This window comes from Balaenoptera ricei, chromosome 1, assembly GCF_028023285.1.
Source record: "Balaenoptera ricei isolate mBalRic1 chromosome 1, mBalRic1.hap2, whole genome shotgun sequence".
Lineage (NCBI taxonomy): Eukaryota > Metazoa > Chordata > Mammalia > Artiodactyla > Balaenopteridae > Balaenoptera > Balaenoptera ricei.
In genome coordinates, this window is record NC_082639.1 from 102,216,209 (window position 1) to 102,240,662 (window position 24,454).

The 24,454-nt window shown below is 43.6% G+C and overlaps 1 protein-coding gene across 1 annotated transcript in view; it reads right to left on the bottom strand.

Moving 5' to 3' along the window:
- CASQ2 (calsequestrin 2) overlaps positions 1-24,454 on the bottom strand; it is a 63,596-nt gene that overhangs the window by 29,363 nt on the left and 9,779 nt on the right. Inside the window, exons 2-5 of the mRNA XM_059901279.1 lie at positions 11,841-11,925; positions 8,719-8,819; positions 7,138-7,249; positions 319-392 (exon numbers count right to left, since the gene is read on the bottom strand). Coding sequence (XP_059757262.1) covers positions 319-392; positions 7,138-7,249; positions 8,719-8,819; positions 11,841-11,925 — 372 coding nt within the window. The remainder of the gene's footprint in view (positions 1-318; positions 393-7,137; positions 7,250-8,718; positions 8,820-11,840; positions 11,926-24,454) is intronic.

Sequence of the window (24,454 nt, forward strand, 5' to 3'; positions counted from 1 at the left end):
CCCCAGGAAGGCAGAGGATGGCCCTAAACAAAAAGGAAGCAGTGACCAGTGTCCCGGCACACTCTGGGCTCACACACTTCCCATTCTTAGTGTTAAAGGTGATAAAGAGTGGTTCATCTCTCTTTATTGGATGCTTTCAGAAATACCCTTATATAGCTTCTGAATTAATCATCTTCATACTCATCTCTTATTCACTGCCATATTTCTAACACTTCTGGAGAAAGTGTTAATGGATAGAGGATGGTTAATGTGGCCAAAAGAAAAGTGGTGGGAAGTTCAATCTTAAAAGTGGTTAAAGTGGGGTTTATAGGTACTTACCCCTTTGTCGAAAGTAGCAAAAAATTTGATGTACGGCTGGAAATGTTCAGCTGCCTCTTCAAAAGCCTTGTAATCTAAGAGGAAGAAGATAAAAGGGAGAGACATTTTCAAGATACACACTGCATCAGAAATTTCTCTTTTTAAATAACGTAGAGAAAGTGGGAAACCAATTAATTCTGATTGGATAGTTATTTAGTAGCCATTATTTAGATAGATAATTATTTGATAATAAACCCCAAGGAATTTGGACTGACTGGCATTCTATCACCCAAAAGAGGAACTCTTTATCACACTTTTATGTGTTTTAGGAAATTGGGTGGCAGAAAGGAGAAAACAGAGGAAACCAAGAGAGGACGAGGGAGAGAAAAACCAAAAGAAATTTTTTCACTCAAACTCACTGCTAGTTACGTGTGCCCTCTAAAGAGTACTGCTGTATAAGTGAGCACCGAGTAAGAAGAAAACCCACCTAGTATGCAAAGCACCTCAATCAAAAATGACATCACAGAAGAATTTTAAACTTCTTAACAGGAGTACTTCTTTGGGTAACTCCTAGTTTTTCTTTTCCTCTTTTTGTTTTCTTTTTTCATTCTGATCTCCTGAGAGATGACTTAAAATTAACCAAGCCCAGGGACATCCCTGGTGGTCCAGTGGTAAAGACTCTGCCTCGCAATGTAGGGGACATGGGTTCAATCCCTGGTCAGGGGACTAAGATCCCACATGACGCAGGGCAACTAAGCTCACTCGCCACAACTACTGAGCTCGCACACCTCAGCTAGAGACCTCATGCCCCAAACTACAGATCCCACGCACTCTGGAACCCACACACCGCAACTACAGAGCCCATGCGCCCTGGAGCCTGCGTGCCACAACTAGAGAAGAGAAAACCCACACGCCACAGCTAGAGAGAAGCCCGTGCACCACAACGAAGAGTCCAAGTGCCACAACAAAGATCCTACACGCCGCAACTAAGATCCGATGCAGACAAAAAAAAAAAAAAATTAACCAAGCCCTTGCTTGATTCTGGCCCCAAACTTGAATCTAAACTGGTCAAGATAAGCATGAGACCACATGACTGTGGCCATGCTGTGCCTCACTACACCTAGACAGTTATTGTTTGGTAAAGACATTTGTATTCCTGTCTGATATGTGAGGGTGATGGTAATGGTGGTGGTGTTGGTGGTTGTTCTGCATAAAGTCTATAATCCTGAGAGTCAATGATCCTATGATTCATTCTTAACAAGATTCCCTTTCTTTCCATTTCATGGAATTTCATATCCCTTAGTCATCAGAGGCATAAGCTTTAGCTAGAATCCCAGGAGCAGGCAGAATTTTCTAATATTCAATGAAAAACATTTCAAGAATCATGCTGACTCAGGGGACACCAAGACGAGTAAGACAAGGACACTGATCTCAAAGGCTCACAGCCAAGGAGGGTTATGGGCCCTTAAAGAACCACAATGCAAGTGATAGCTGCTAGAATAGAGGAAAGCATAATAAGCACAGGCGAGACAGGGGTTGAAAAATTTACAAGAACAGCTGTACAAACTGATACACGTTTACACAAACTCATTCCTCATAAAAGTAGTTGGGTCGTCAGAAAATATATCATAAAACCTGAGAGTTGGGATAGAGGATTAGGTGGAGGGGAAGAAGGTGGGTGAGAGATTTGGAGAATGAACAGAGAGAAAGTGGGAGAGTATAGAAAGTGGAGTGGTTATAGCCGTACCTAAGTTATTTACGTCTCTCTAAGGCAGCAGTGGGCTCCATCAGAATCCTCTGTCCCCTCTTCCCAGACCCCCTGTTCCAGGTGAACCTCTCCCCGCCTCCATGAACCCCTATCCTCATAGAAAGAATGGCCCTGATCTGTGTCCAGAGATCTCTCTTCTTCACTTGAGGAGCCAATCTACATCCCTTTTAAGATGAAGAAGGGTAGAGAAAGGTAATTCGCCAAGTTGGTGTTTCAAACTGTGGTTGAGCCTTTAGCCTTGCCCAAACAACAGCTGTCTTCCAGGAAACCCAGTCTATTCTTCTGCCTATTTGATCTCATGTGATTCCCTAGATATTTCCTGCCCTCGCTTCCTGTTTTTTGTTTGTTTGTTAGTTTGTTTTTTGTTTTTGTTTTGTTTTCATTAATTTTTATTGGAGTATAGTTGCTTTACAATGTTGTGTTAGTTTCTGCTGTACAGCGAAGTGAATCAGCTATACATATACATATATCCCCTCTTTTTTGGATTTCCTTCCCATTTAGGTCACTACAGAACACTGAATAGAGTGCCCTGTGCCATACAGTAGGTTCTCATCAGTTATCTATTTTATACATAGTAGTGTATATATGTCAGTCTCAATCTCCCAATTCATCCCACCACCCCACTTCCCTCCTGGTATCCATACATCTGTTCTCTATGTCTGTGTCTCTATTTCTGATTTGCAAATAAGTTCATCTGTATCATTTTTCTAGATTCCACATATAAGTGATATTATACGATACTTCCTCTTTCCCCTCTGGAATGGGCTCCTGAATATCCAGCCTTCAACCTCCAGCTTATTGCAGACGTGTCTTAGCATTTTCTCACCTTTCTTGCCCATCCCTCCGGGTTTTCCATACTGGGTATTGACCCTTTAGCTCCACATTTCCCCCAGTTTGGCATTCTTAGCCATCAGCTGAGTTCCCCTAGGAAGTTCTTGTCACGCTTGCTCAACGCTAGCATCCATAGCTACATGCTCAAGCTGGAGATGGACTTTCACGCCCAACCTCCCTGGAAGATGTAGCCTCCCAGTTCTTCCAGGTCCTTTCTAATCTGGTACCAAATCTCTTAGGCATCCTTTTCTGCTAAGACTATTCCAGTCTACTTATGTTTTAAATCCTTCCAGTTTCTCCACTGTCTCTCCATTGTTCTTGCTCTATAGAAAAGCTTGGGACCATTTGCAAAGCCAATGCCTTCTGTGCCATTAAACTTTCTTGACCAATCACCCTCAAACTACAGCAGAAATATAGGACTCTCAACAACTGCTTCCCTGGGTGCCTTATCCACTCCTAGCTTCCCCACTCACTGACCTTGGCCTCTTTTGAAAGGCAAGAAGAAATAGACAGAGAGATGGGGATACCTAGTAGAACATCCTGATGCTTTCAGCCAGTGTGTGATGGCCACGGGTACGTTACAAGGAGCTTGACAGACGTAAATTTTTTTGGTGATAAATCTTTCTAGATGTTTTCTACAGCCATTCAGATTTTACGGTAGTTAATATTATATTAATATTAATAATAAATAAAAAATTAATAATAAAATTAATAAAAACAATGGCTCCCTCTATAAATGTTCTGTTTCAATAACAATTATTTTGTGCCTAAAACTAGCAAGCATCACAGCGAGAGAGAGGCTGCTCCCCTGTCTTCCCCACTGGATCTTCTCGGTGTGATTGTTACTTTAGTCCAAGCTTGTTTATCATCAGTGAAGTTTTTAGGTTTGTGAGACTCTAAAATATTTAGTTTTTTTCTTTTGATTTAATTTACTGTAATGTTCATATTTTTCTACTAACACCAATGGAATGCATGATTGCTATCTGTTTATTAGGTTAGTAATCATCGTAATCAGTATTATCAACAAAATCTGGTATTAGGTATTCCTAACGAGCACAAAACTGATTTTCTTAATTTTCTGAATTATTCAATTTATCCCTTCCTTCCTACCATCCTTTCTTCCTACCTTCCTTCTTTCTTTTTTCTAATGCCTGTAAATATTAACAATTAGCCAATCTAATTCTAGATGGAGTTTTCATAATGTATTATTGTTTGTCTTTGTAAATTAAAAAATATTTCTTTCAAAAATAATAATTGGACATAATATAATTAATTGACTCATTAAAGAGGACTGTAGGCCTTTGGCTTCAGAACTGATGGTGAGGCTGTAATGACAAGAAGGTGTAAAGACTGTGTTGTCAAGTTCATTCTGAAAATCTTGAGATTCAAGCAGTATTTATTCACAGAAATTCTTTGTGATATAAACTTTACCTATTGGTCTGAATTCCACATATAAGATTGTTACTAAAAAAGTGACCCTGATAACATCCAAATCTTGATAGCCCCTTCTCTTCTTAGCTCTAGGTGAAGAAATGGGTTCAGAAGACCTGTCTCTGCTGTTTCACACTAAAGCAGTCTAACTGTCCCAGGGGAATTTTACTAAGAGTTTATGAGCTAAGAGGTGAATTGAAAAAACTGAATTATGTTAAAAACTCTTCGAAGGATCAATTATTGGCTTCAAAACACGCCGGACCTTGCTGAGAGCCTGAATGAAGTTAACTGAAAATTGCAAGGACCGTGTGAAATACACAGTGTACTGACGAAGTTTATCAATTTAAAAGCAAAAATTTAACCTTAAAAAGGAGGTTAAAATGGCTCACTAGTAATTTTATTATTTAAATCTTAAGAAAAATGTGTAAGACCAGTAGAGCGATAATTGCATATTCCTAAGGAAATGCTTCATTATTATTTTGAAATATATAATATGAAAGAGCTCAGTTGGATTTGAAATCTATTCAAATGATCATAAGAAATATTAACACTACATTTGTCATTGAAAAGGAAAGTAATAGCTGTTAAATGGAAAGAATGCTCACATTCCTGAAGGACAATTTAGAGAATAGGTTATCTAAATTCTGTTCAATGGCAAGAAAAGATGGTTCATCAATCAAAGAAAAAGCAGTGAATGTTGTCCTGTCATTTGCCACCATCCACATGTGCCAGCAAAGTCTCTGGTCAAGGGTGACTATCCAGAATTCGAAGAGATCATTTAAAACCTTGATCAGGAACTGTATGTTGCTATTTCAAGCATAAAACCTAATATCAAAAACTATATTCTTAGAAACAAGCACAAGATTTTCATTCAAAATCTAAAAATATTTTACTTGGTAGTTTTATACAATGTAATATTAGACATCTTTCCTATTATTTTGTATATTATTATATTAAGAAGGTAAATTTTTTTTTTTGCTAAGCCCAAGTAAATCTCTTCCAGTTTACCACTATGTGCCTTACAAACATGGTCACATTTCATGTGTGCCATGACCCGACAAAGCTGTGAAGTCTTGAAAGTGCAGCCCAGTGGTTCAGTGTATGAGCATTAAAGTCAGATGTCTGGGGTGTAAATCTTGGCTCCACCGTTTATTTGCTAGCTGTGTGATACTGGGTGAGTTCACTCAACCTTTCTGTTCCTTCATTTCCTCATCATTAAAATGCTGATAATAATGGTAACTGCCTAACAGGCTAGTTGTGAGAATGAAACTAAGGCGTCTACAGAAAGCTCCTTGCATGGGCCCTGGCATAGGATATATGTTAGTTAAATGGAGCTATTATTGTTATTCATTTAGGGTGCGGGAAGGTAGAAACTGGAAGATGCGTTTTGTTTTGTTTTGTTTTTTGCCACACCGCGCGGCCTGTGGGATCTTAGTTCCCCCACCAGGGATCGAGTCCTGGCCCTCGGCAGTGAGAGCACAGATTTCTAATCACTGAACCACCAGGGAATTCCCTGGAAGATGTACTTCTTATCCCAATCTTGGCCTCGTCTCCCTCCCTATATGCTATCCTGAGCTTAATGGAGGAAGAGAGAGAAACAGAAGGATGGAAATGGATAGACACAATTGAGGGGGTCAGGGAAGGCAGAAAAGGATTAAGGGACATAGAAGGAAGTGAAATGAAGGGGAGAAAGTGGAAGGGGTCAGGAGAAGCACCCCGGAGGAGTCAGCATCTATATAGGAATGTGAAAATTGAAATAAAGTCACCTAAAGAACTTGGTTGAAACTCCCTGGCTAGGCTCCTTCCCGCAAACACACCCTTAAGGAGGGTGAATAGAGGCTTTTATGTAGCAAATGAGAAGACAGTTGGGTCATGGGAGAGAGAAAATAGGTGGATTGTTGATGAGATGACTAAGGATGCCAGTTGGCCCATGGGGTACAGAAACGGCTTTACAAATAATTTCAAAATATTTTGGAGTTTCCAGAAATAGTTACGAGCGGCCCTTATTTGCACCTCCCACACGTACGAATGCTACCAGATTCTCTTTCATAGTTATGCCCGCTCCTTCTAACACTGTCCCTCTCTCCAAGGCTCAGACACCAGAAAAAGCCTTAACTCATATAGGGCCCTTGTGATGAAAGCAGTTTAAAAAAATATCCTCAAGTAGTTGGCCTTCCTGGTTCCTTCTCTTCCTGACTCCCACTCGCTACGCCGATCACCCCTGTGTGGGCTGTGGTGGTGTCTGATATGTTCCTCTGCCCACCCCAAAGCTGGCCACAAAGCTTGCAAAGGGAGTGTACCAAAGGGCGTGGCTGTGCCATTGCAGGCAGCCTTGGTGGTCAGGGGGGTTGGCCAGCAGTCTTCCACATTGTGCTGTAGCTCCCAAGCCCATCCCTACCCAGATTTTCCTCTAACGTTGTCCAAGTAACTGAGAAGCTCTCCAACTGCTGACCACAGGAGCTGCCGATGTCAGAGAGACAGCCCACTCTCTGCCCCATCTGGGGAGAGAATCCCACGGGTTGGTGGGCAGGTGGAAAAGGTGGAGGAAGGGCTTTTCTCTCTTCTGTCAAATACTCGGCCCCCTTCAAGGTCAGCGAACAAGGCCCAACCTTAATGTTCTTTCAGCTCCCCCGCCTGTTTTGCATAATTTCTGCTCATTTGTCCCATTCCATACGGTGCAAGGAAGATTCTCCCTCTATTCTACCCAGCACATGATGTGCTAATGGCTCATCTTCTTTCTGGATAATCTAACACACTTTGTTGGGAAAAGAGCCTTTAGAGTGACAGGCTGGGGCTGACAGACAACTTACATTCTGAGTCCTCACTCTTGAAAAAGCCAATGAGTTTGATATGGTCCTCAATGCGCTCAAAGGCTTGGACTTCCAGTTTGCTGTTGATGATCTCCACTGGGTCTTCAATGAGCTGGAATGCCACACACACGACACAAAAGACGTTCAAATAAGAGAAATTTTCCCTCCCCAGAGGGGAAATCAGGAACATGTACAGCGTGCTTGGGGGGGAAGTTGTGGACTAGGTCCTGGTGCCTCAACGTCCATCCCACCTTCCCCCGTGAGCACAGTTCTTTCCTTAGAGGAACTGACCTTACCTCAAGGGGTAGGCTGATCGGTCTGGGGGCAACTCCATTTCTCTTGCCGGTTATTGATTCAGGAATGGCATGTGACCCAATTCTGGCCAATGAATCTCCAGGGTAGATAAGCCTGAAGGCCTGGGGAAAGTTCTACTTTCCTTTTAAGAGAGCAATGGGAGGCCGGATTTTCCCCCCTCTCAGTGGATATGAATGAGGAAATGTGATATATCAGCTCCTGTTTCTGGCTATCTTATAACCAACTTGAGAACAGTCAGCCTGAGGACAAAGCCAACACACCGAAAAGAGCATTATCTGTGATTTACAGAGAAAAATGGAGCTACAGCTCTGATTGATCAAGCCTAAAATCTGCCCTCGCCCTGGTCTTCCATTTGTGTGGGTCAATGACACTGCTTATTCTTTAAGGTACTTGCATCTAAAAGCCCCCTCCTGGTTGATAGAGCGAGAGCAGGGCCATTGGGCCCACAGTCGTCCTGTTGCCTCCCTCAGCTTTTTTGAGGGCTTATAGGTATGGGTTAGCGAGAGGGTCAAGCAGAGCCTATGCGCACTTTTTTGTAGGAAGTAACCTTCAACTTACTTCCCACCCTGTCTCTGGGTTTCTGAGGCAGTGGGGAAAAGGCAATAGGCCACTGTATTCTAGCTGGTAGATAAGGAATCACCAGTATGGATGTTCTTTATCTGCACAGGCACCTGTGTTCAAAAGAACTTGACTTCACAGCTGTTACTGAAAGTGTGAGTTTATCTATGGAAAAATATTTTTATAATGTTTGTTCCTCTGTTTGCCTGAGCACGTGGACCCCAGGGTGTTGGACCTCCACGGCTGAGAGGGAGTGTGATATTGGGTGGCTCATTAGCCCTGCCTCTTTTTATCCTGCCTGAGGGGTCACTCAGCAGACTGTTACTCCTCTCCCTACCTCGTCTTCCAGGGACTACCCAACTCTCTCTCCTACACTTTTCTTCAGAAGCCCTGGAACAAAGCCAAAGGGATTCTGGGGATGTTTGTGTATAATTGCTAAGAGAATTAACATCTTACTACTACACAGTCCCAATTTGTGACCCTCTGGTCACTAATAAAACAGTTTCTGAGGTGACTGAAGGGCCAGCTTCCCAGTAGACGTAGATATTGCCGTGATACAGGCACGCTTTAGTTTTTCGTGAAGCTTGAGAAGTCTTTCTTAGACCAGGTCAGATTATCCACCTTCTCTGTTCTTAATTTGGGGTTTTACTTCCCCCTGTATTTGAACCCAAACAGCGCCACGCAGGGCCACTGTGCATAAATGCTTACGTCCAAGAGAAACTCCACCAAGACATCAGCTGCAAACTCGCCATCAAACTCAATTGTGCGATCACCCTTAAGAACATACAGACTTCCTTCTTCATCAAAACCTAAGAAAAACAAAGAGTTCCCCAAATAAAGTCATTCCGATGTAGGAAGAGCCATCCTATTGGCCACGGTCTGGCTCAGGGTCCCTGGGTGACATGGGGTCAGGCTCAGTGGAACTAGCATGAACCCTAGGATCAGTTCCCTTGCAGTCACACCTCTGAAGGGCTCCCAGGGTGGAAACTCGAAATGAAATAGTCAAGAACCGAAAATCTAATCTTCACTCCACCACTGCTTTAATTTTCCAAAAGTATTGCTGACCCCATTCTCCTTATCAAAAAGTTTTCATGCCCACTGCCTACCTGGCTTTTTAGCCTGGCATTCAAGCCCTTCCACAACTTAGTGCCAGCCCTAGCCTTTACATCCTCCCTTGGGTGGACCCGGGCTCCCTTTGAGAACTGCACTCCTCATCCCTGTGCAACTCCCTTGGCTTTTTGCCCAAAAGCTGCTGTGAAAGGGGACATGAAGGAAAAATCACAGCGCATGATTCTCTGCACAGATGTTCTCCTTGGGCCTAGAGTGACCCTCACCACCACCACCCCTTGCCCATCTCGGTCAAATCCTTTAGGTCTCAGCTTACAGCCCATTTTTCCAGAGAAGGCCGCTCCAATCTCTCTTGCCATTATGGATCTGCTCTCAGCCCCATTTAGAGGTATTCACTATAACAGCGAGCCCTCTATAAGGGTAGAGCTGCTGTCCTCTTGGGATCCCAGCGCCTTGAATGGAGTCTGGACACACTGGGCTCCCCATAAATGTTCACAGCCACAATGAACAGCTTGCTTTTCTATTGTAGCTGAATTCTGCACATCTTTTCCCAGTCTGCTGATAATGCTGCAAGGGCAGGTTCTGCATCTTCTTTCCTACCCTCCATCACTCTCAGCGTAATGCTGTGTACTTTCACAAATGCTTGCTGGAGAACTGCATTTCCCCCCACCAGGAACGCTAAATAGCTGAGGCTGGCCTTAAGTCCAACAGCATGGCATGCTTAATTCCTTAGATATTGTTTTCAAACTCTCGGATTAGCTGAAGGATGCCTTCTCCAGATGAACTCTTCTGCAGAACCTCTAGGAAAGGGAGGCTGGCCCACTGCCCACCGTGTCCCAGGGCACTTCTGAAGAACCCCTGGCACACCATGGAGCACTGTTTGTAAATCTACAGGAGCAATGGGCCAGGTATCCCTGAAGCAGGCAGTGACTGATCACAAAGGGTGCCATGGGGAACCTCAGCCAGTGTCCTGCTGTTAGATTTTTCTCTGAGTGAAACCAGTTAGGAGGTTGTTGCACTAGTCCAGAGACCAAACTCAGGCACATGGAAACGGGGATGGAGATCAAGGAGCAGGTTCACAAAATACAACTGTCCTGTAAACTCCGAGGATCGAATAGTCAGAAAGAACCCGCCCCATTTCATTTAGAGGTTCATTTCGACATTCAAAGGTTCATTTAGACATTTATACCCCATTTATCACATTTATCACACCTTCCATGGGGAGGATATCCACCAGTCCCTTCTTATGAATATTTACCCAGCTTGTCCTCCCTAAATTTTTAGATTTCTGGAACACCAGCGTTTTCCTCTAACTAAATTTACTGGAAATTCTCCCAAATTCAACTTCTCATTAAAACAGTGGGAAGGGAGAAGACTAGGGTATCAAGAGGCGCTGGACAGAACTCATCAACTTGCTTTTGACTAGGGAAAGAGTTGAACATGCTTTGCTCCCCTGCTCAAGGGAAAAAAAAACTTCTTAATTTGTCTCCAGGGAAAGAGATACCCCAGGCATTCTTAATAATTCATTATCATTTTATAGTCATGAGTTCTTCCTTGTAGCTAACCTAAATATTGTCTCTTACAATTTAAATCTTTCTTTAAAAAAGCTGTTCTTGAAAATAAAATAGAAAACAGTTGTTTGAAATTCTCTAAGATAATGCACTTTCGTGTGCCTGAAGGTATTTACTGAACCACCACTAATCTTTTTTATCCTGTGCTTACTACTCCAAATCCAATTAACCTTTCTTCAAAGGTCCTGTTTTATAACCTCCTGCTCTCTTTTAATAGCCATCCTTCACTGGTCATGCAGAAAAAGTGAAATGGGCAATATATGTCTGGGGGTGTTTGCAACCCAGCAGAGTAACCTATATTCTCTCTCCTTGGGATTAGAGGTGTAAGAATCTTAAAGCACACTCACACTTAACCATGACATATTGACACAAGAGATTACAACTTGCACTGTGCAGTCGCTTGCTTAACCATACCTCGTCTAAATCCTCCCTTTCATCCTTGGTGACAATGCCCAGCTGGGCTTTGGACTTAAATTTAGAAACCACTGGGACCCTAGAATCACTACTATTAATGACATTCTTAGTTGGCTGCTTCAGCCAAGAGGTCAGGAAATAATAGGTGATGGAAAAAGAGATTTGATCTCCCTCAAAGAGATCACCATGTCAGTGAGACAGAGAGGTTAGCCTTTTTTTTTTTTTAATTGACGTATATTTGATTTACAATGTTGTGTTAGTTTCATATGTACAGCAAAGTGATTCAGTTATACATACATATATATTTGGTTTTTTTAGATTCTTTTCGCATATAGGTTATTACAGAATATTGAGTATAGTTCCCTGTGCTATACAGTAGGTCCTTGCTGTTTATCTATTTTATGTATAGTAGTGTGTATATGTTACTTCCAAATTCCTAATTTATACTTCCCACCCACCATCGAGAAGCTAGCCTTTTAACATGCTCTAGAAGCTGGAAATAAAGGTTTGAATATTTAGTGTCCATTTCTCCAGGAAGAAACCCTCTTCCTTGTACTGATACAAAGATATATTAGATGACTAATGTGAAATTATTTAATTCAGGCCTGTATTTACTTTTGTGAGACTCTTCCCCAAGCCAAGACTAAGGTATGCAGGATCATTTTAAATTTATTTAAAAATAGTCTATTTATCATGCAAGAAAAAATGACTGTATTTTTTTTTTTTGCAAGACACATTTGTTTCTTCATGATATATCTCAAAGAAAATCCCACTTACCCAGTTTCTTGGCAAGCTTGGCTTCTTTCTTGGCATCCACCATCACAAAGCCTATATCTTTATGTTCCAGGACTTGGGCCACAAGCTGAAGGGAGAGACAAGTAGGAGAGTAAGTGAATCAAGATCAGAAAGACTGTAGAAAATACCACGGGATACTATTTTGATATGTTGACAAGAGGATTTTCCTCCATACTTCCTGTTACTCTGTGACCAGTTCAAGCAGCAACGTGGGGATTCTATGCTTATGCCCCCAGGGGAAGGATGATTCAGTAGAATTCTGAGAAGGAGAGAAAAGTGTGAGGACCAGATCTAAGATATAAGATTTGGAAGACCTTGTCGCACACCCTTCTCTGCCCTCGGGGTTGATAAAATTTGAATTGGGAGAGAGCAGGATCAGAAAGGAAGCAAAGAGTTACTAGATAGCCACAGATACCTAACATGGGGCCTGGAGCCCATCGCAGCTACCAAATGAACCTTGGGTTCGGTGGGGTCACAAGAGACGCCAGATAGGCTGAGGGACCTTAGGACAAAGGAGACCTGTGACCCCAGTACCCAGGATAGTCCTCAAGTCCCTCCACCCCGTGGGCTTGAGGAGTAAGAATACCCATTGAGTGTATCTGGTAGAAAGACCTGAGGCAGCCTCTGAAGTTTTCCTGCTTCCAGTTGAGAGGAAGAACTATCAGAGTACCTGGGTGGAAGTATAGCCCCGAAGGTGAAGAGGATGCAACAGTGTCAGGTGGACAGATGGCTATAAACTACTCTGGGTGGACACCAGCCTAGATGATGACACCAAGCACAAGACTGGCATCGTGTTAAGCTCCCTGAAACTTAGATATAAGGAAGTAGGGAGACCCTCAGTTGCCTGAGATCTAATTCCTGCCATCTGGCTGACTGGAAGCTTAAAATAGAATAGAGTGGAGAAGCTACCAAAAAGATCATGTAATACCAATATTACATTTCTTTATTTACAATTTAAAAAAAAAATAATTGTAGATTAACATGCAGTTTGAAGAAATAATACTGAGAGATCCCTCGTACATTTTACCCAGTTTGCCCCAAAGTAACATCTTGGAAAACTATAATACAATATCGAAACTGGATATTGGCATTTATACAGTAAAGATACAGAACATTTCCAAAACCAAGAGGATCCCTCATGTTGTCCTTTTATAGTCACATCCACTTGCTTCCCCCTTCATCCCTTCCCTAACCCTTGGCAACCACACCTTCATCTCTTCCCTCACCTTTGGCAACCACTAATCTGTTCCCAATTTCTTTTCATTTCAAGAATGTTATATAAGTTGAATCATATAATATGTAACCTTTTGGGTTTGTCTTTTTTTACTCATCATATTTCTCTGGAGATTCATCCAGATTCTTGTGTATATTAATAGATCATTCTTTTGTATCACTGAGCAGTATTTCCGTGGTACCGAGGCACCACAGTTTCTTCAATTATTCTCCCATTGGAGGACATCTGGGCTGTTTCAAGTTTTTGGTTATTATGAATAAAGCTTCTATAAACATTCATGTACAGGTTTTTGTGCGAAGGTTAGTATTAATTTCTTTACGATAAATACTCAGGAGTGAAATTGCTGGGTTGTATCATAACTGCAGAGGTTTTAAAGAAAGTGCTGACTGTTTTCCTGAGTGGCTGTACCACTTTACATTCCCAACAGCAATGTAGTGATGAGAGATCCAGTTTTTCTGCATCCTTACCAACATTTTGTGTTGTCACTAATTTTTATTTTAGCCGTTCTAATAGATGTGTGGTGATCTCTCATTACAGTTTTAATGCATTTCCCTAATGGCTAATGATGATGAACTTATTTGCCATCAGTATGCTCTCTTCCATGAAATACCTGTTCACGTCTCTTGTCTATTTTCCAAATAGATTACTTTTTGATAGTTGAGTTTTGAGAGCTCTTAAAATATTAGTCCTTTGTTGGATATGTGGTTTACAAATATTTTCTCCGACTCTGTAGCTTATCTTTTCATCCTCCTAATAGGGTCTTTCACAGAACAAAAGTTTTTAATTTTGATGAAGTCATATTTATCAGTTTTTCCATTTATGGATTGTGCTTTTGGTGTTAAGTCTAAGAACTCTTTTTTTTTTTTTAATTATTAGCACCTTTTTAAATTATTTATTTATTTATTTATTTATTTATTTATTTATTTGGCTGTGTTGGGTCTTTGTTTCTGTGCGAGGGCTTCCTCTAGTTGCGGCAAGCAGGGGCCACTCTTCATTGCGGTGCGCGGGCCTCTCACTATCGCGGCCTCTCTTGTTGCGGAGCACAGGCTCCAGACGCGCAGGCTCAGTAGTTGTGGCTCACGGGCCTAGTTGCTCCACGGCATGTGGGATCCTCCCAGACCAGGGCCCGAATCCGTGTCCCCTGCATTAGCAGGCAGATTCTCAACCACTGTGCCACCAGGGAAGCCCAAGTCTAAGAACTCTTTGCCTAATCCCGTATCCTGAAATTTTTTTCCAATTTTTTCCTAAAAGTTTTAGAGTTATTTTTTTGTTTGTTTGTTTGTTTTGTTTTGTTTCCCGTGGCTTTCAGGATCTTAGTTCCCTGACCAGGGATTGAACCTGGGCCACGGCAGTGAAAGTGCCGAGTCCTAACCACTAGCCTGCCAGGGAACTCCCTAAAAGTTTTAGAGTTTTAATTTTACATTTAAGTCCATGATCTACTTTGAGGGCTGTGTGTGGTGTGCTTTTAACCAATGGATGTCCAACTGTTCCAGCACCATTTGTTGAAAGGGCCATCTCCTGCTGTAACTTCTCTGAGGGTTTTCTTTGCCTCTTCATTCTTCCCTCCTTGACCTTCTCATATGCTCCCTGTCCTCTTTCTTCAGGCGGTTTTCTCTTCTTTCTTAGGTTTTGGCTGAGACTAGGAAAGGCTTAGGATGAAAGAAATCATCAGTGTTTATATTATGACTCATCCTGAGCGTCCCTGTAATGCTTAAACAGGTCTGTCTTTCTGCAAAGTCACTTGGCTTTAGTCTATTGCATTCAATTCATTAGACAAGGTTATTATTATTTTTTTTTAATAAATTTATTTATTTATTTATTTTTGGCTGTGTTGGGTCTTCGTTTCTGTGCGAGGGCTTTCTCCAGTTGCGGCGAGCGGGGGCCACTCTTCATCGCGGTGCGCGGGCCTCTCTGTCGCGGCCTCTCCCGTTGCGGAGCACAGGCTCCAGTCGTGCAGGCTCAGTAGCTGTGGCTCACGGGCCTAGTTGCTCCGCGGCATGTGGGATCTTCCCAGACCAGGGCTCGAACCCGTGTCCCCTGCATTGGCAGGCAGATTCTCAACCACTGCGCCACCAGGGAAGCCCAAGACAAGGTTATTTTTGAATGAGTTTTCTGGTTTTCAGTGTAAGCCACTCTGTCCTATTTAGTGCTATCAAAACATTAACTTAAATGTTCCCTTTCTATCATTAAAAATTAATGATGATGAGACCTGATGGCTTTGTGATATTAGTAAGTTTCCCAACTCCTAAAGCATGAGCCTCTAACAGTGGTTCTTAAACTTCTGTGTGCATAAGAATCCCCTGGAGCACTGGTTAAAATGGGGTTTCCTGGGCTTCAGCACCAGAAAGTAGAGAATAGAGCTAGGGTGGAGCTCAAGTATCTACATTTTCACAAACCACACTACCAAGCCCTATGATTCTGACGCAGCAGATCCTATACCACACTCTGGACTACACTGCTATAAATGCTTGTCAGTTCATCCAAAAGTGCTGTGACATAATATTTTCCAACTGTGACCCGTGGGCCATGCTTAGCCCTGTTGGCCACTTCATCTTAAGCGTAGGAGAGAAATATTAATAATAGTAAGAATATTAGAGATTAACTCTGAGAATTAAACAGAGAATTTAACTCTGACCTCTCCTAGACACACATCACCACATTTTATTGGTTTCTTAGGTAGATGCCAATGTGTGCCTTTCCTAGGCTTGTAAAGCATGCCCTTCTCATTATCTTATTGATATTTATATGTGACATTTGAAGATATATGAGTGGAAGGTGCTAGCTCAGGCAAACTCAGTTCTGTTTTACTGCTTTTCTGTTTAAGCACAGCCAATTATTGTCCTAGGCACGGATGGATAGACAGAGCTGGCAGTCACAGATGGGCCAGGAACCTGTGCTAGCTGAGACCTGCCCACCTTCTCCTTGGTACCCTTACACACAATCCCTGCGGTGTCCTGTCACTCTCGCCTCCCACCGCGATTAGGCCCAAAGCCTGCCCACTTGAGCTCTGTCATCACTTCCATCAGCCCTAGCAAGCACCCTTCTTGGGCCTAGGCCAAGGGTGGCCAGGGCTGGCAGCCACCCAAGAGAGAGCAGTGAGATGGATGGGGGAGAAGCGCTGTGGCGAAGGACTGGGAACTTCTGGGCTAACTCCTAACGTGACCATTCTCTCCAGGACCAAGAACCCCTGCTGGGCTGATGGCGCTGGCCAGGCACTGTCTGCCTTTCCCACTTGGCTTCATCTCCAGCTTTGCTCTGGTCCTAGATTTCCAGCTCATAGTTTCCATTCTCCATTCTCTTGCACCACAATCCCACTGGGCTCTCTCCGGTTGCTGCCAGCCTGGCCTTGGCTGCAAAGCCCAGCTCCAGACTCATCTTTGACTCCAGTCTCCTTTTTGTGAATCCCAATAGCCCATTACAGGGACACAGCACTCTGGCACTTATTTTGCAATCATTAGGGTTCTGTATTGTGCATCTTTCCTCCCTAAGGAGAAAAAGCCCATTTTGTGCTTCTTTTGTATCTCATATAGTTCCTTAGAGACACTCAGCATACTTTGGATGAATGAATGGACTGGGCCAAGTACTTCAAAAGTTTAAGAGACTTTTGAGCCAAAGGGCAAAGAGGAAATTGTCACCAATTACAGTGATTAAAATTTACAACCATGAGGAGGAGAAAAGATAGAGTCAATATGTTTCCTAAATTCCCAGAAAACTGGAATACTCTTTTCAGATTGGACTCCAGTTTTCTCCTGTTGACTTACAATCTTTCCCCTGCTGGTTTTGTCTGTTTGGTTGGTTGGTTGGGTGGTTGGTTACTTCTCGGATGGTCTTGCCTCTTGTCCATCCTAGAGAATGGAGTTGTCTCATCAGTTGGTACATGCAGCCGCTGGGCATTGGTGCAGTGCTCATTCTTTCCAAGAACATTAGGATTTGCTTTGACCATTGCTGATTCTTTTGAGTACAAAAATAACTTTATATAAAAAAAGTTATATTAAATAATATGCATAACTCAGTAGTAAAAATGTGGATATTCATAGTATGTCCTTTCTCTTTTTTTTAAATAAATTTATTTATTTTATTTATTTATTATTTTTTGGTTGTGTTGGGTCTTTGTTGCTGTGTGTGGGCTTTCTCTAGTTGTGGTGAGCAGGGACTACTCTTTGCTGCTGCTCGCGGGCTTCTCATTGTGGTGGCTTCTCTTGTGGAGCATGGTCTCTAGGCATGCAGGCTTCAGTAGCTGTGGCACACGGGCTTAGTTGCTCCTCAGCATGTGGGATCTTCCCGGACCAGGGCTCGAACCCGTGTTCCCTGCATTGGCAGGCGGATTCTTAACCACTGCGCCACGAGGGAAGCCCACTGTCCTTTCTCTTTTTTTTTTTTAAGAGCTCCTGACTTATCTATCTATTTATTTATTTATTTATTTGGCTGTGTTGGGTCTTCGTTTCTATGCGAGGGCTTTCTCTAGTTGTGGCAAGCGGGGGCCACTCTTCATCACGGTGCACGGGCCTTTCATTGTCGTGGCCTCTCTTGTTGCGGGGCACAGGCTCCAGACGCGCAGGCTCAGTAGTTGTGGCTCACGGGCCTAGTTGCTCCGCGGCATGTGGGATCCTCCCAGACCAGGGCTCGAACCCGTGTCCCCTGCATTGGCAGGCAGACTCTCAACCACTGCGCCACCAAGGAAGCCCCCTTTCTCTTTCTAAATTTTGCATTGTATAGGTATTTATTGTACCATTGTTACCTCTGTAATGATGTGGTAGAAATAGATCTCAGCTTTAAATGAATAAATGACCCAGGAATAGTATATTCTAGTGGTTAAGAGTACACAGCTTGGCATCAGAGACCTGGATTCCTGACTTGGTCGTAAGTTCTGTCACTCTGCTGTAAAATATGGACAATACCAATATCTATTTCATAAAGCTGTTTTGAAGAAGATTAAATGAAATAATGTGTAAAGTTCTTGACAGTTTTTGGCATGCAGTAAGTGCTTAATAAGTGTTATATTTTCTTCTTACTATTATGACAGCTGGATAGGGTTCTGAACCTTGTACTAATTCAGAAATACCAAAGCCTAACGTATTGGGATGGAAAAAGAACAATAATTATTAATTGAGGGCCTACTGTAATCAAGGTTCCATACTAAACAAAAGTGTGAGACACATTCCAGAGTCAAGGACCTTGTGATTTCATGAGGGAGGAAACTAATGAAAAATTAGCTGATAAGTGTTAAAGGACTAGGACAGAAAATAAGGGCTATGGAGACAGAGCAAGAGAGCTCGTGGGCAGGGAGGTCAAATCATACAGAGCTTCATAAGCTATGATAAGGAGTATAGATTTAACTTCCATGCACTCAAGATGAAATCCAAAATCCCTAACATAGCCAACGAGGCCCTGCCCGGTTTGGCCTGCCTGCCTCTCCAGCTTCATTTGGGGCCACTCTGCCTCTTACTTAACACACTCGTCCTCAGCTCCTCAAAACAGCAAGTTCTTTCCTGAATCGGGAGGTCTTTGCACAGGATCACCTCGTTCAGCTCCCATGTCCTCGGCCAAGACGTGGGCCGCAGCTGCCCACAGGGATACCTGGTTGTATTCACACAAAGACACTCAACATGCTCTGCTTCTGTGCATGCCCTTCCCTCTTTCTAGAAGATCTTTCCCTCCACTCTTTGCCAACTCCTATTTCTCCTTGAAGCCTGCACATAAATGTCAGTTGCTCAAAAGGCATTTCCTGACTCCCAGTCTGAATTGGGTGCCCTTTCTACACTTGTCCATAGTGCTTTGTGCTTTGCCTTCACAGCCCTTTCTCAGTTTGTAAGTACACGTTCACTTATACGATCATTTGTTTATCAACTATCCACGTGCGAGCCTGTAAGCTCCATGTCCTTGTTTGCTTTTCTCCATATACTAACTCCAGCACCCAGTACAGTACCTGAGCAGAGGAGAGCTCAAAAAATATTAGTTTATTAAATAAATGAATGGACGAAAGAGGGGAGACCAGCTAGACCTTGAAAGAGGAGGAGTGTCTGGATAGGCAGAGGAGAGCAGCAAAGACATCCAAGGAAGAAAAAGCAGCAGAAATAGGTGAAGGTTTGGAGGGGCAAATGCACAGGGTGAGTGTAAGAGAAGAGGCTTCTGTCCTTGATCAGAGGGCTTCTCAGGGGAGCTGAAAGGCGTAGTGTGTTTAAGGCATGTTAGAAAAAGAGCCCGTAGGACTTGGAATATTAGGACTAGCAGTTCCGATTTGGGAGATGTTTGAGTAGAAGAACAATATGGCTAATTTGAGTTCGGGGAGGGTTGATCTAAGGGTGTAGACCAGACAGATAGAAAGGAGAGTAGAAACGAAGGTGACCAGTTAGGAGACTGAGTGGGAGAAGACTGGTCTCCAGCTAAGGCAGCACATGAAGTAACTTGTGAGGTAATGTTGGAGGTTGAGAATCATTCAGACCTGGTAACTATTTCATGACCTTGGAGAAGCTGGGGGGAGCCAAGGAGAAGAGGAGGCAAGATGATTCCAGGGTCTCCAGCCAGGGAACAGAGTGAAGGGCAAACAGAGATGTCAGGAGGGCATGCCAGAACCACGAGCCAGCTTCTCAGCTTGGATTTAGATGCAATGAGTTCATGGCCACGGAAATCCAGCCAAGAGCTGGAGGTGCCAACCTGGAGCTTGGGGGAGAGGTCCTGAAGGCACTGTGCAAGGGAGGGGTGAAGGAGTGAGGAGAGTGTACAAGAAAACCACAGGGTCCAGGACTGGCCGCCTTGTAGGAGGTGAGAAAAGGAGGCTGTGTGGAGGCCGAGAGGTCTGTGGGAGAAGTAGGAGGCCAAGGAACACAGTCTCTTGACTCCAAAGTCATGAGAAGCTTGAGAACGAGCAGGTGGTCAGATCAAATGTTGTGGGGAGTCACAGAGATGGGACCACTGTGAGGTCTCTCCTTTCAGGATGGTAAGACATGGGTGACCTTTAGCGAGGAGCTGGGACAGAAGCCAAAGCAGTGAGAGTGTGGCTGATGAGTGGGTGGCAAGGACACATTAGAGCAGGTGTGGATCACTTGGTCAAAAAGTTTACCACGAAGGGAAGGGGATACTAACACAGCAGTGCCAGGGGACACGTTCCCTTTGGCCTCAGAGGACAGGGCATGCAAGATGCCCTCTCTGTCTATCTGTGTCCCTCCAAGTCCAGTCCCTTTGTGGGACATCTCAGCCCTAAACCAGGGACGGACAGGAAGAAAGATACATTTGTTCCACTTCCCAAGAATGGTCTTTCTGGAGGAGAAAGACTGATTTGCTTCATGGTCAGAGGAAGCTGGGGAGGCGTGCGGTAGCAGAGACAAGGGAGTGTTTACTTATTAAAGGGAGCTGAGGGGGGTTACTTTCTGCAGGGTCAAGAATCTGAAAAAAATCAAGGGCTGAGAAATTTGGGGGAGAGTGTCACAGATCTTTGCTCCAAGTGAATGTCCCTCAGGCCAGTCATTAAAAATACCCTGGCTGCAACCCTGCTCTTTCCATGTAAGCCAAGAGCCAAACGGCTCTTTTCACCCACTGTCCCTGATACCATCTGGCCACACGTCAAGCAATTCAACTACTGTTCGTGTCCTCCCCTGAAACCGGAGAGCTGACGTTTATCTCCGGTAATCTGTCACTTTCCACCGCCCTCAGATGAGGCCCAGGCTATGTATAGCTGGGGGGTTGGCACATGATGTGTCCATGCAAGAGGCAGGCAAGGGAATGGAACAGCTATTTTATGAGATTCAAGTGAACATTGGGGCCTCTTGGGGCTGGACTGGGGGGCTTCTAAAAGAGCCTTGAGGGAAAGGGAGGCTGTTGATTGTTTTTATTGGCACTTTTGGGCTATCACCTTGGTCAAGGTCGAGGAAAAGACCCAAAGGTCATTGCTATGTGTTCTTTCCACTCCACCACACTGAGAAGCAGTATAACAACAACAATAAAAAGAGCATCTATTGAGTGCTTGCTATATGCCAGATACTGCTCCAACACCTTACATGAATTATCTTATCGAATCTTCACAAAACCCACATGAAGTAGAAGTTTGAGATGAGGAAATAGAGGCACAGAGAGGTTAATCAACTTGCCCAGAGCCATACAGCATTTAAGTGACACAGCTAGGCTTCCAACCCTGACACTCTGGCTCCAGGGCCCAAGCTTTCATCCATTACATTACATTCCTTTCATCTGGGCCTCACAGGGACCTGGGCCCAAATCCTGGCTCTGCCACTTATCAGGTATGAGACTCTGGGCAGGTCACAACTTCTCTGATTTCAATTTTCTAATCTGAAAATACGAGATCTAATTCTTGCAGGAGTAACATGTATGCAAGTGCTTATGAATGTTTGTTCCCTATAAATTCACTATAGGGCAACCTCATTACCCAAGCCGGTGGTTCTTGAATCTGAGCCCGTGTCAGCATTACCTGGAGGGAAGCCTTGTAAAAACCCAGATTGCTGGGTCCAACCCAGGACTCCTAATTAGGCAGGCCTGGGATGGGACCTACGAGTGTGCATGTCTGACAAGGTCTCAGGAGATGCTCATGCTGCGGGTCCTGGGTCCACACACTGAGAACCACCGCCTTACAACTGTCTCTAACATATAAACACAATCTCCCTGGGGAGCGTTTTGTAATGTCCAAAATGACTGATTGAGGGAGGCTGTTTCTGGAGTCCAGGGGTTTTTTTTGTTTTCTGTTTTTCATACTAAAAATATTGCAATGGGATTTTGGGGGGAAAATGGATTTGACTGATATGGGGGTGAGGCCATGCCCTTTTCCAATTTTTTCTCAGCAGAGTTCTATTCCCGAGAGCCTGTGAAAATGCAGTCTGGTAGCCCAAATGCCGACACCCCTTGGTAACCCCCTTCCTGGGAAGAGTCCCACACGTTATCCACCGCGTTCCTGCAGCCAGAGAGAGACTGTCCCTTTTCTAACGAGACTTTCCATAGGTTGGTGCACTTCCTCAAAAAAAAAAAAAAAAGAAAAAGAAAATCAGAGGGAAGGACGGAGGCTGCAGCTGGGAGAGCCCTTCTAAATGTAAAATGATGGCAGACAGGCCTCTTTGCTGCATCTCCCCCATAGCGCACATTAAAAAGCAGAGGAGAAACCTGCTGCTGCTTGGCTGAACTTTACGAAATGTCTGACTAGTGTTTATTTTGATAACATCTGCTAATGACAACAAATGCCACGTATAACTAACCTGAGAGTTAGTTTTCAATGTACTTTCACATACACAGTAAATTCGAGAATAGTCCTTTCCTGAGCACCAGACATGGGCCGTTCACTTTACACACACCCCTCTTTTCTCTTCAGAGGAACCCTGGGACAAGGGGTGGGTGGTCTCTAGTTTACAAAGGAAGGGGCTCAGCCTTGAGCAACTCAGTGACCTGCCCACTGTCTGGACAGTGTAAGGACTCAGACCCACGGGGTCTCCCTCCTAAGCGTGTGCTTCTTGCATTGCGGGGCCACGGTGCGGGCTGCTGTTTACGGGTTGTATTCACTCTTTCCTTTGGGTTCAGGAAATGCTCTCAGTTCCTTCACAGGGAAGCTGGGTGTGTGTGGCCAGGCTGAGGAATGGCTTGGGGTGCTGAGCCAGGGCAGTGTAAGGTAGAGGCAGGTGAGCGTGTGAAGGGGTATCTGCTGGCCCGTCTGCCTGCCCAGCACACGGCAGATGGTGAGGAGAGCTCTGCCTGGCTTGGGGCACCGGGCAGCAGGCGGGCGCTCCTGGAACAGGCTCTCTGGGCACTGAGAAGCGGCTCTGGCCTGCCCAGCCCATCGCACGGCAAGATGGTGCTCTGGCCGTGTTCCTGCATGTCTTTCCAAACAGAAATGGCTTATCTGGATCAAACCACATTCAGTCTACAGAAGAGGGAACCTCAGAGGTTTCATTGTACAGATGCAGTACTTTTGGGGACTGGCTTTTTTGATGGAACAAGTCATTTTTTTTTTTTTTTGCAATACATCCTATTTTTATTTTTTAAAATTGAAGTAGAATTGATTTACAATGTTGTATTAGTTTCAGGTGTACAGCAAAGTGATTCAGTTATACAGGTATATGATATATAATATCTATAACATATATATATTATGTATATATATCCTTTTTCAGATTCTTTGGAACAAGTCATTTTAGATGCCAAGGCTGAGCTGATAGTTATGCAAAAATACTCCACACCAACCAGTGGAGCTCAAACTGCAAGTGAGCAGGGCTGCTGCTTTTAAAGAAAACTCTTGTGATTCTGAAACAGATTTTGTTTGTTTCTATTTTACTGCTTTACACTACAATTATCCTTATAATACTTTTATCACAGTGACTTTTGTGGTCTCTCATATCTCCGTTTAGAAATTTATAACTTTGGGAGGAGGTCTGCCTCAAGGATACGGTGACTAGATATCCTATTTGGGCTTGAATATTATCGAGGGCTTTTGTGGGTGGGAGGAGTGAGAAAAGAAGGTTCCAATGGTCTAAAAACTTCTGAATCAACACTGTATTTGCCATTTTGTAAAATCTCTATTTCCGTATTAATTCTGTGTGTGGAAGAAAAAATTTAACTGTAATCAACTCAATCCACACTCTTACCATAGCACTTCTTGTCTTTTCGCCATCTCACCCCAGGCTCTAGTTTTATTACTGAGACGTGCAGAGCAAACACACGTGAAACAGTTCATTGGCACGTGGGCTCTAAGGAGAAGTGCAACTTATGAGTGAGCCTGGGCATTCATCTTCTGAGAGCACTGGCTCTACACGAGGATTTAGTCTCAAAGCCAAACCAAAATAAGCCTGACCTCATCTGAGTTTTCCGAGTGCAGCAGGTGCAAGTTTGGAGAATCCCATCTTTGGGCAGTGAACAGTTGGAAGAAATACCTGAATCCTGTGTGTGTTGCTATTCTCTGCCCAGTGTTCCCCTATCATCCCATCTGTGGATTCCCTTGCCTCCAAAAATTTCACTTTGCCTTCCTCTCTTGAGGTTTGGAAATGCAACCACTGGGACATTTGCCAGTGCTAAATAGGTTTGAAGGCAGCATCAGCCTTAGAGAGCCCAGATGTTTCTGCCCATACTGTGTATGTATTTTGGACTGAGAGTCCCATGGTTAAAAAAAAAAAATCTGTTTTACCCGTATTTCAGCAGGATTAAGCAGGGATGACAAACAGTTCCCTGAATCTGACAGACTGAGTTTAATTTTTCACATTTCCACTCAATTCTTTTTTAAAAACGGATTTAATTTTTAAAAGATATCAAGGAGAAATATATTTCCAATATAGGCAATGTATCTATAATTCCATGCTTTTTTCTTTTCTCTCCATCCATCCTCCTACCCACTCACCCAACATTTATTAAATACCAAGTAGGTGGTGCTAAGCAT